Source organism: Fundulus heteroclitus, unplaced genomic scaffold, assembly GCF_011125445.2.
Source record: "Fundulus heteroclitus isolate FHET01 unplaced genomic scaffold, MU-UCD_Fhet_4.1 scaffold_77, whole genome shotgun sequence".
Classification (NCBI taxonomy): domain Eukaryota; kingdom Metazoa; phylum Chordata; class Actinopteri; order Cyprinodontiformes; family Fundulidae; genus Fundulus; species Fundulus heteroclitus.
This window is the reverse complement of record NW_023397219.1, coordinates 133,662-143,832: the sequence shown is the minus strand read 5'-3', so window position 1 is coordinate 143,832 and position 10,171 is coordinate 133,662. Positions and strand designations below refer to the sequence as shown.

General features: G+C 38.7%; 1 protein-coding gene across 2 annotated transcripts in view; it reads right to left on the bottom strand.

Moving 5' to 3' along the window:
• Positions 1-795: 795 nt before the first annotated feature.
• rbm34 (RNA binding motif protein 34) overlaps positions 796-10,171 on the bottom strand; it is a 79,935-nt gene continuing 70,559 nt past the window's right edge. For both annotated transcript variants that reach the window (XM_036134227.1, XM_012859102.3), the window contains exons 3-11: positions 7,455-7,582; positions 7,055-7,262; positions 2,684-2,743; positions 2,539-2,582; positions 1,931-2,014; positions 1,757-1,817; positions 1,633-1,675; positions 1,443-1,561; positions 796-1,245 (exon numbers count right to left, since the gene is read on the bottom strand). In XM_036134227.1, coding sequence (XP_035990120.1) covers positions 964-1,245; positions 1,443-1,561; positions 1,633-1,675; positions 1,757-1,817; positions 1,931-2,014; positions 2,539-2,582; positions 2,684-2,743; positions 7,055-7,262; positions 7,455-7,582 — 1,029 coding nt within the window. In that variant the 3' untranslated portion in view covers positions 796-963. The remainder of the gene's footprint in view (positions 1,246-1,442; positions 1,562-1,632; positions 1,676-1,756; positions 1,818-1,930; positions 2,015-2,538; positions 2,583-2,683; positions 2,744-7,054; positions 7,263-7,454; positions 7,583-10,171) is intronic.

Below are 10,171 nucleotides of genomic sequence, written 5' to 3'. Positions count from 1 at the left end.
TGTTTTGTGTTTGTAATTAAATGTGCATAATGTGTTATATTTTTAGAATGCGTTACAAATGAAATCCATCATAACTCAAACTGTTACCAATTAAATGACAAATAATTTAGTTTTTTTTTTCCATCAAAGAATCAATATTTTTTCCATTTTTCTTGGTGAATTTATTTGGCTCAAGCAGTCTCCTTCAGCACTTTGCAATGTGTTTACTCTGTAGAGTGTATATTTTTGTAAATCTGACTCAGATGACGTCAGTGTCTCACCAGCTATGAACCCTACCACACGTCACTGATCTAAAGTCAATGTTACATGTATGCAACTCTGAACCAAACAGCTATCAGCTTTCCTGGCAGTCACCATATTGGAATCCTAATTTTATTTTTATTTTTTGGATTCCCTACTACTCCAACTGTGTTAACTGGAACACTTTTTACACAGGTTTACCCCATTCCCAGCTCCTATTATTGAGGCAAATGGAATGCAACTAAAGTCCTTCTCACCACCAACATGGTTTTTACTTTAGGAGCTTTCTTAAGGCCTTGGGTGCTTTGTGAATAACTTAGAAAAGAGCTACTTTTAATCTTAATGAATACTGGCCTTGAAACTTACCAACGAATCCAAATACATAAATATGCCAGAAAAAGAAAATCATATTGTCATGGTGTAGCCAAAGTGCACATCTCAACCCATTTAACCATATTTAAACTGTGTGACCTAAAGAGAACTGTGCACTACTATTACCCACTACCTTGTTAAACTCTCATGATTACGTTGCAAGCATATGATCACATATAAGCATACAATTGACCAAAATGTTTTTATTCAAGCACACCCGACATTTAAACTGATGCCCTTTCAAAAAAAACAAAAAAAAATGAAATATATATATATATATCACATTTTTACCGAACATAATATTTTATTATGTAATATAACATAACATCCTATTAATTCATCTTGTAGATACTAGATGCATCTTTCTTCTCTTTTTTTAAGAGCTTTCTTTGTTTTTTTGCTTGGATCTGCCATCTCTCCTTTAAAGAGGGAGAACTTGCTTGGTCCTGACTTGTGATTTGCTTTACCAGGTTTCTCTACCCCTCTTGAAAGTTGCCACACATTCTGACTGGAGTTCCACGGAATTTCTTTGCTGTTTTTTTTCTTCAGCTTCAGCGATCTCTTCACACGAATTGATCTACTTTCCAGCTTTGAGCCATCCAGTGCTAGCGCCATCTCTACCGAGTCAGCACTCTGCATCAGGAACAAAATTAAATAAACTATTTTTATATATTTACACATTTAAAACATTGTTTTCAAAATCTGCTACTTATGAAACTGATTAGGTTTCATAAGTAGCAAATCAGATAGTGATTTGAAATTCACTATCTGAAATCAAGGCAAGACAACCTTCCTAATAGTTGCTCTATATTGAAAGCTTTTCATTGCACCTCAAATAGGATGTAGCCAAATCCTTTTCCGAGTCCAGAGTTTGGGTCTCGCACTAGTCGCACTGCCTCTACTTTTCCACACTTCTCAAAATGCCTTCGAAATGCCAACTCCTTGATATCTACAAAGATGCAACAGATGAGTATAATGTTGTATTGATGTATCGTCATCTGGTTTGACACAGCATCTTACCAAATGGCAGATTCCCGACAAAAATGGAGCGTTTGTGATCATGCTGTAAGATAAAACAAATTTTCAACAGCTGTCAACTGACCCACAAAGTGTGTATGTGACCTGTAAAGTTGGTAAAACTTACTGAATAGTCAGTCACTCTGTCCACTCTGATAATAAAACCTTTGTCAATTTCCATGCCATTCCTGTGAAGATAAAAATTAATACTCCTCTGTTTACATGTTGATAGTTAACCATTCAAATTCCCTTTTGACTCAGCATCACTAATTAAGCCTCATGCTCCTATGAAAAGTGTCACCTCTCCAGAGCGTTGGCAACTCCCTCTTCATTTTTAAACACCACATAAGCATTTACACTTTGCCTCTTGGGATGAACTTTGCGTCTGTAAATGGGAGAAAGGTTTACTGAACAACAGGTAGTTAAATAATTCCAAGTTCATGGTTTGTTTTTAACTTGTTTAAAAAAGCCTAATTGTGTAACATGATTTTGAAAAGATAAAGGGGTTCTGTGAAAATACAAGAGATGGTATATCAAATGGAAATGGGTTTATAAAGTGAACAAAACCTCTGGGTGGTGAAAGACTTGCATCTAGTCTACAGAGTTCCTGTTTTGGTGATATTACACATTTAAGACCATTAACAGTGTTTACTACTGTAAGATATGCTATGTTATTTTTTATTTTATTTTTTTTAGAAATCTAAAACATTCTTTTATGCTTAAACTAAGTCAGCTCCATGTGGTATGTTATTTGAAGATTTCTAGAGGAGAATCTGACACAAATTACGTTTAATGTTTCCTAATTTACCATACTGTCAACACAAATACATAAAAATGCAAAGTGCCTGTAGAACTAATAAAGCTGTAACTTAGCTCATATTTTTTATAGCGTGTTAGTCAGAAACTTACTTAATAGTTGCTTCTTTGCGAGACATGGAGGGATCTTCTCTGACCTGCAGTGATGAAAATAAAATATGAGTAAAATACAATTCTAATGAGAGATTAAGTGACAATTTCACTGAATATCACAAGTATGAGAATTGATTTATTTTACCATAGAGCGAAATCGAACAGACTCAATGGACCCTTTATCTCTAAAAAGTCCTCGCAGTGTCTAAAGGACATACAAAAAAATAAATACAATTAAAAATACACATCAGGTCTTTAAGAAATACAATACTACAGTAAAATCCTCATGAATAATTCAGAAAACTGCCTTGTATTTTATAAGCCTGTTTCTTGTAAAAGAAACCTTAGGTCCACACATCAAGACAGCAACAGGAGGAAACACAGATATAAATAAATTGCAAAAGGTCATCAAAAGAATACTGATTGAAATGAATGGGGATTTTCTCAAACGCCTGAGTTTCCCGGATGTTCGGACAAGCAGAGTACAAACTAAAATGGCAACAACTGCAATACCAATAATTTTGGAAAATTAGGTCCAGGGAGCTTCAAGTTATCAAAAGCTTTGTGCTCCATGAACACATGTGGCCGTGGCCAACCTTCAAAATCTGACTTCTCGCCATGAAAGACAAAACTGCACTAACTTCAACAAACTTGGTTACAGCAGCACCAAACTTTCTGAGTCATATCACATAAGTTCTCACTACAGTCATGTGCGCACTGGATTACATCACTGTAGCCATGCCCACTTAAAACAGGAAGTTGCTCTAACTCAACTTTCAAGCAGGGTGTGATCCAACAGATCATGCTGATTCCAAATCCTGTTCTGAACAGAAACATTTGGCTGGACATTATGGGCGTGGCTAAACGGTGTATTTCCATAGCAAAATGACACCCCCTAGGACACTTAAAAGGCTGTCTCCCTGATACATCACCAGATCTTCCCCAAATTTTATGTTTGGCCGTGGATGACTATTTGAGAGGTTGATTTGGTCAGCTGATAACATCACTTAAGCATCACTTAAAGCTATCGGCTTCAATTTGGTCATTATGTCCTTAAGGCATAGGAGAGTAAAAGTTATCTTTAAATTTAGTGTTCGTATATACTGAGGTATGAGCTCAAAGTAGATTTTTCAGAAAATTCTAATCTCTGCAAAAATCACATAGAAAAAAAATATTTAACCAAACTTAGTATTATTGATCCCTTCTCAGGAAACCAACAATCCTTTGTGGTCAAATGATGACATCATTAAAGCCACGCCACCTGGGAACAGGAAGCCCCTTTTTTTGTAGGTTAGAAAGGTCCGTCTCGGTCCCTGTTGACCTCATCAACTTGAAACCGTGTCAGAAGGCAGATAACATGTTGGTCTTACTTTGTAGGGAGCACAGATAGTCTTTGTTGGGGGAGTGTAGCAGTGGTGCCAAGGCGAAGTGGCTTTAATTTCTGCATAGATCATTGGATTTGCACCGATAATCAATGTGTCCATGGCCCCACCTCCTCCACAGCGCCACCTAGCAGCCCTAAAACAATCAGCCCCAAGCCATGCTTTGTCAAAAATTGTGAAACTCGGTACACATATGTAACTTATCAGGACCTACAAAAAAATCTCGGAGTACAAGTACTAAACTCTACAGGAAGTCAGCCATTTTGAATCAAAGCTGCCATTTTATCCCTTTCGCTCGTGTCGTATTTGAGCGAACTCCTCCAACAGTTTTAGAGTAAGACTTCAAAATCTCTCAGAATACTCATCACCCATTGGGGATCAAAGGTTATCAAAATGTTTTTGCTGCATGAAAGCATGTGGAAGTGGCCAAGCATAACAATCTGACTTCTCGTCTCCTCAAAAAAAATAAAGGGAACACTATAACAATGTAACTTCAAGTCAATTACACTTCTGTTAAATCAAACTGTCCACTTAAGAAGCAACACTGATTGCCAATCAATTTCCTATGCTGTTGTGCAAATGGAATAGACAACAGGTGGAGGAGGCTGTAGGAGAGCAACAACCATGCAGCAGAACCGCTACCTCTGCCTTTGTGCAAGGAGGAACAGGAGGAGCACTGCCAGAACCCACAAAATGACCTCAAGCAGGCCACAATACCATACCAATTTTATTTATCAAGTACATTAAACACCCACAGGACCAAAGCGCTATACACAATCAGAAGGCACAAAATGATGTATCATAAAGTAATAAGCAAAATGGTATAGAAAAGTAGTAATAAAATTAACGAAAGTAAAACATAGTCAACATCTCAGATTGTGTCAGAAGCCAAGGAAAAGAGATGGGTCTTAAGAAGGGATTTAAAATCAAAGAGAAGAGGCCTATGTAATGTAACCTGACTCTAGCCAGATGTATTTCGCTCCGCCTAGCTCCACTCACATCCATCTGGGACCTCTCCATAGGAATTGCCTTTTTTGAGGGCTGGGGCTTTAAAAATCCTTGCATATGATTGGATAAGCCACTTGTCTGTCATCTTTATCGACGTGCTATTTCAACCACTCACACTGAAGCCAACCTGTGACGAAAAAACAAAACTTTTTTTTTTTTTTTAAATGTGTTTGCGGCTCTAGTGGCACGCGTTTTATTGACAGTAAGCTGACAGGAAGAGGGGGGAAGACAGGCGACAAAGTGCCGCGGGTCGGAGTCGATTCCGGGCCGACCATGTCGAGGCCTAAAGGCCTCCTAATATGGTTCGCGCTAACCGCGCCCCGAAAAACAAAACTTGCCAAATCCGGTCGGGAGAAGGGTGAAAACATCGTTTCCTACAACAAAAGCCTTCAGAGCTGTTCTCTGATGTTCTTTTAATGAAACAATATTAGGTAGATAGGACAACACGGAAGAAATAGCATCAACGTTAACGCTTGTTTCCTCGTTGTGAGCCGCCATTGTTGTCTGTCTCACGTCACGGTCGCTTCTCCACTACGTCACATCTATGAAACTCCAGCCCTGCGTCCTGATTGGCTAGACAATAAAATTGGTTGGAGAAATCAATCTCTATGGGAGTTGTCCCAGATGGATGTGAGTGAAGCTAGGCGGAGCGATATCAATCTGGCTACAGTCAGGTTATATCTAATGCCCAAGGGAAGGTCATTCCATAGCCTGGGAGCTGCCACAGAAAAAGCACGATCCCCTCTGAGCTTGTGCTTCGTCTTCGGCACCCTCAGTAACAACTGGAACTGGTCAGCCGATCTAACGGAACAGGAGGGTGTGTAGGAATGTAGCAGCTCAGACAGGTTGTCAAGGCCATTAAGAACTTTAAAAGCAAATTAAAGGATTTTAGGGAATCCTAAAATGTACTGACAGCCAACGTAGAGAGGCTAAAACAGGGGAAATATGCTCACATTTTCTTGTACCTGTTAAAAAGAGACATGCAGCAGTATTTTGTATCCTCTGAAGTTGGGAAATGAACGAACAACTGACTCCCTTATAGAATGCATTATAGTAATCTAGCCGAGTGGTTACAAAGGCAATGATTACTGTTTCAAAATGCTGATTAGAAAGGAAAGGCTTTACTTTCACAAGCTACCTCAAGTGGAAAAAGATGGATTTTACAGCAGCTCTAATGTGGATTTCCAACTTAAGTTCAGCATCTATTTTTACCCATAATTTTGTAATAATAGGCCTGACGTACTTTGATTTGTTTTAAGGACAATGCTACAATTGTGGCATGTGGATTAATTGTAGGAGTTTGACCAGCAATGGGCTAGGCGTTACTCCTGTGAGCTGAGTAGTTGTCGCAGCCTGGGGGGTTTGTGAGCTGCCCAACGTGATCCTCAATTACGTTCAGGGCATTCTTTGTTGACAAAAAAAAAAAAAAAAGTAAAATTGAAGCAGATAACTGGTCTGGTGCTTAGATTTTAGAGGTATGGCTCAGGCTCAACAGCACACCTAGTGGTGAAATTACACTTACTGCTCCTTTAATGACCAAGCTGTAGAGTTTTAGTAAAAGTACACAGTCATGCAGAATAACAATGTGTGCTTTAGCTTTTGTATAGAGTAATGAAGGGAACCTTCAAAGTAAAATACAGTGTAATTCAAGTCTTGTCTCAACGTGCACTTTCTGAAGGAGGAAATACACTGAATGCATTGCAGTGCGTAAGCGCAGCAAAGCAGGGTATGTGCGTCCTACGCTTAGGTTAGCTTTTAACTTTAATCAGACAATAAATGGACACTAGAAGCATAACTAAAATATGCAATTTCTAATCAGATATGGTCAAGACACGGACTTTTAGGTGATCAAAATAGAGGATACACTACTGGTAATTTAATACCTTACCCATATATTACTGGTAACCTGTCTTTCTTTCATTACTTACCCATGATGAACGATCTCTCCGCAGAATCACGCAGCTGTGGAGGTTCTTTGCAGTATGTGGTGTAAATTTGCACTTTTAAAAACAAACCCATAAGCCGCGCTGCTGATGTTATGCTTACGTTACGCGGCCAGTGTATTTCCTCCTTGAAGCTAAGAATGATCCAGTAAATTGATGCACAATCTGTGAGTATACTGATACCTTCATTGTACAGCTTATTGGGAGGTTGCCAACAAACACTGTCCTTTTCAACTTTAAGGCTTCCTCTTGCCTGTTGGCCTTCAGTCTCTGTCGTTTCATCACCCAGTGTTCTGTATCGTTTTCTCTGCTCGTTTCTGATGTTCTCCTTTTCTTCAGTGACCTCTCAGGCCTGTATTCATCTTTGTCTGCCTTTAATAAACTGCTCTCCCTAAAAAAAAAATGCAGATAGGTAGTAGATAAAAGAGACAATATACTGTACTGTTTGGAACAACATAGAAATAGAAACTGTTCTGTAATTTTTTTTTTGGTGGGATTACAGGATAGTTCGGAACAATGTGATGTTAAGAACAAAAACCACAACAAAGTATGTAGATAAGGGAAGGATTCCTAAACTTCTTACCTGGTCAGCAGTTCCTGCTCAGCTACCGATGTCTTCTTGAGGTGCATTTTCTTCTTCTGCTTGACATCCACATACACTTCTAAACTGCTTTTGTGCTGCTCATCTCTTTCTGTGCTCTTCTGAACAAGCTAGCATAATAAAAAAAAGGTAAAACACATTAAATGTCAATAATGTAAACACATTATTGTCATTGCAATTGTACATTCCAATGAAATTTCTTTTCCGCATTTAACCCATCCCTTAGGGAGCAGTGAGGAGCTATCACATCGCCCGGGGAGCAATCTGGACTAAGGGTCTTGCTCAGGCACCCACAGTGGCATTCTGTGGGGATTGAGCCAAATACTTGCAACCTTCTCAGTGTGCAAGCACGCTGCTCTAACCACTAGAGTATGGGACTACTTGTGTTTATTAGGGTTCCAAGCCCGCAGCGCAGGCGAACGGCTTAGCCGTTCGTCTGCTCTGTGAGCAGAGAACCCTATTGTTTTTCGTGCGTTTTTCCATTATTTATTCTTATTATTAGGGTTCCAAGCCCGCAGCGCAGGCAAACGGCTATGCCGTTCGTCTGCTCTGTGAGCAGAGAACCCTATTGTTTTTCGTCTGTTTTTAAATTATTTATTATTATTATTATTACGGAATTGAAACGCGTTGTGCAGCCCACGCGGATTTGTAACGAATCAATAGGATCAGGTATCTAAGTTCAGAACGTGCACCCCTACTCAAACCCAGAAATTCAGACCCCTCAACTAGGGGGCGCTATAACAAAGGACAATGCGTTTACGCCTGTAACCACCAAACTACTGGTCCTACGCTCAAAAACTTGATGTAACTTTGTTTATTGGATGATTCTGCAAAATAAAGTGAATTGGCACACCCTTCGTTTCCCAGCTAGTTTTCGCGCTACATGGCTACAAAGGTTAAACCTTTCTTGTTAAACTCCTCCTACATTTTTTGTGCAATCCGCGCAAAACTTTATATATAAGCGTGTCATGGACAAATAAAAAAAGTTATCGCGGCTGGGCAACAATTAAAATATTTAATCGCGATTAATCGCATAATTTGCCTGATTAATCATGATTAATCGCATTGTATTTACAAACTCCAAGAATGAATTCAAAAGTAGTGTAAAGAGCACTTTTATTTTAATGTTCTGCTGCTATATGAACAAAAGTGTTGCAACATTTGTAGCACTTATCAGTAACACATATTTAGTGTAAAGCTCAACTTAGACATGTAAAACAAAAAATAGCAATAATAATAAATTAAAGCTTATTGCCAATGACAGGGAATTCTCTTTATGGGGAAAAAATCTACCAAAAACAGGCAATTTCTGAGGTAACAGCAGGGAGCAGCATTACCATTTTATGTTCAATACCAAAGTGTAACTTGGCAGTGGTTACAACTAACTTGTTTCTGTCATACTCGTTGCTGGAAGAACTTTAAACTGAAATGCTTGCTAACTCGAAATGCGTGCATGTTTATTTGACGTTAACACGCGGTTTTTGTTGTTGCTTTCTCGCATGCATATAGTGAATGGCAAGGGAAAAACAGGCAAAAACACATGGATACTTTGAAACGCAAAGCGACTTTACTGACAGCGTCGATGCAGATCCCGCTCCGCACAAAACTTGTTCCGTTCGCCAACTCACCGCCTCGCCTAAGCAAATTCCTGCGGGAAACACCGCCTTCCCCATGTCAGCTTTGTTTTTTTTCCGCGTTTCCCTTTAACCAGCCAGCACCTTTCTTCTTCCTGCTTGAATCCGAGGCTGGGCCGACAGCGAGGTTATTGGCGCATTATCGCCACCTACTGTTCTGATTCAAATCTCTACACCACAGCAACAGACCATCACAAAATAAAAGCATGTGAGCAACATGCGTTAATGCGCGTTAAAGTAAATATCGCCGTTAATAGTCTAATGGATTAACGCAAAATTAACACGTTAACTTGCCCAGCCCTAATATATATATATATTTACACTAATGCTTTAATGTGGCGTTGTATGGAATACATTTAAAAATTCCAGCAGAGGACAGGATTTGATCATGGATGGATCTCTACAAACACACACACATATCTATCCTTCCATCCATCCATCCATCCATTTTCTGACCCGCTTAATTCCTCATGGGGTTGCGGGGCTGCTGGTGCCTATCTCCAGCATATATATATATATATATATATATATATATATATATATATATATATATATATATATATATATATATATATATATATATATATATATATATATATATATATATAGGATCACTCTTAACAGACTGTTCCTTCAGAGCCAAATCTGCGTGGAGGTCAACTAACTGCAAGCTAACTGACTCAGAAGTAAATCTATGGTTAAGCACTACAATATAAATATACAGTCAGTTTATCAACATCCCACTGTTAATTCTTCTAGTTCAAACATACTTCATGTAAATTAAAATTATGACTGTTCATTAATATCAAACTAAACAGTAGACATTTTAAACCTTGTTTACATCTTAGTTAAATAGCTTGAGGCTGTACATGTGTAAATTCCTACGTTGAGCGAGGTACTTGAACCCATCACACACACGCAGTATTTGATCCAGTCCGACATTTCTCTGTGTTCAGCGCTGGGTTTCGTCCATACAATGGATGATGTAGGAGAGTATTGGATGTAGAAGGATTTCATGCTCTTTGGTAAGGTGATAACTGTATTTCATCTCATGATTTACAAAGA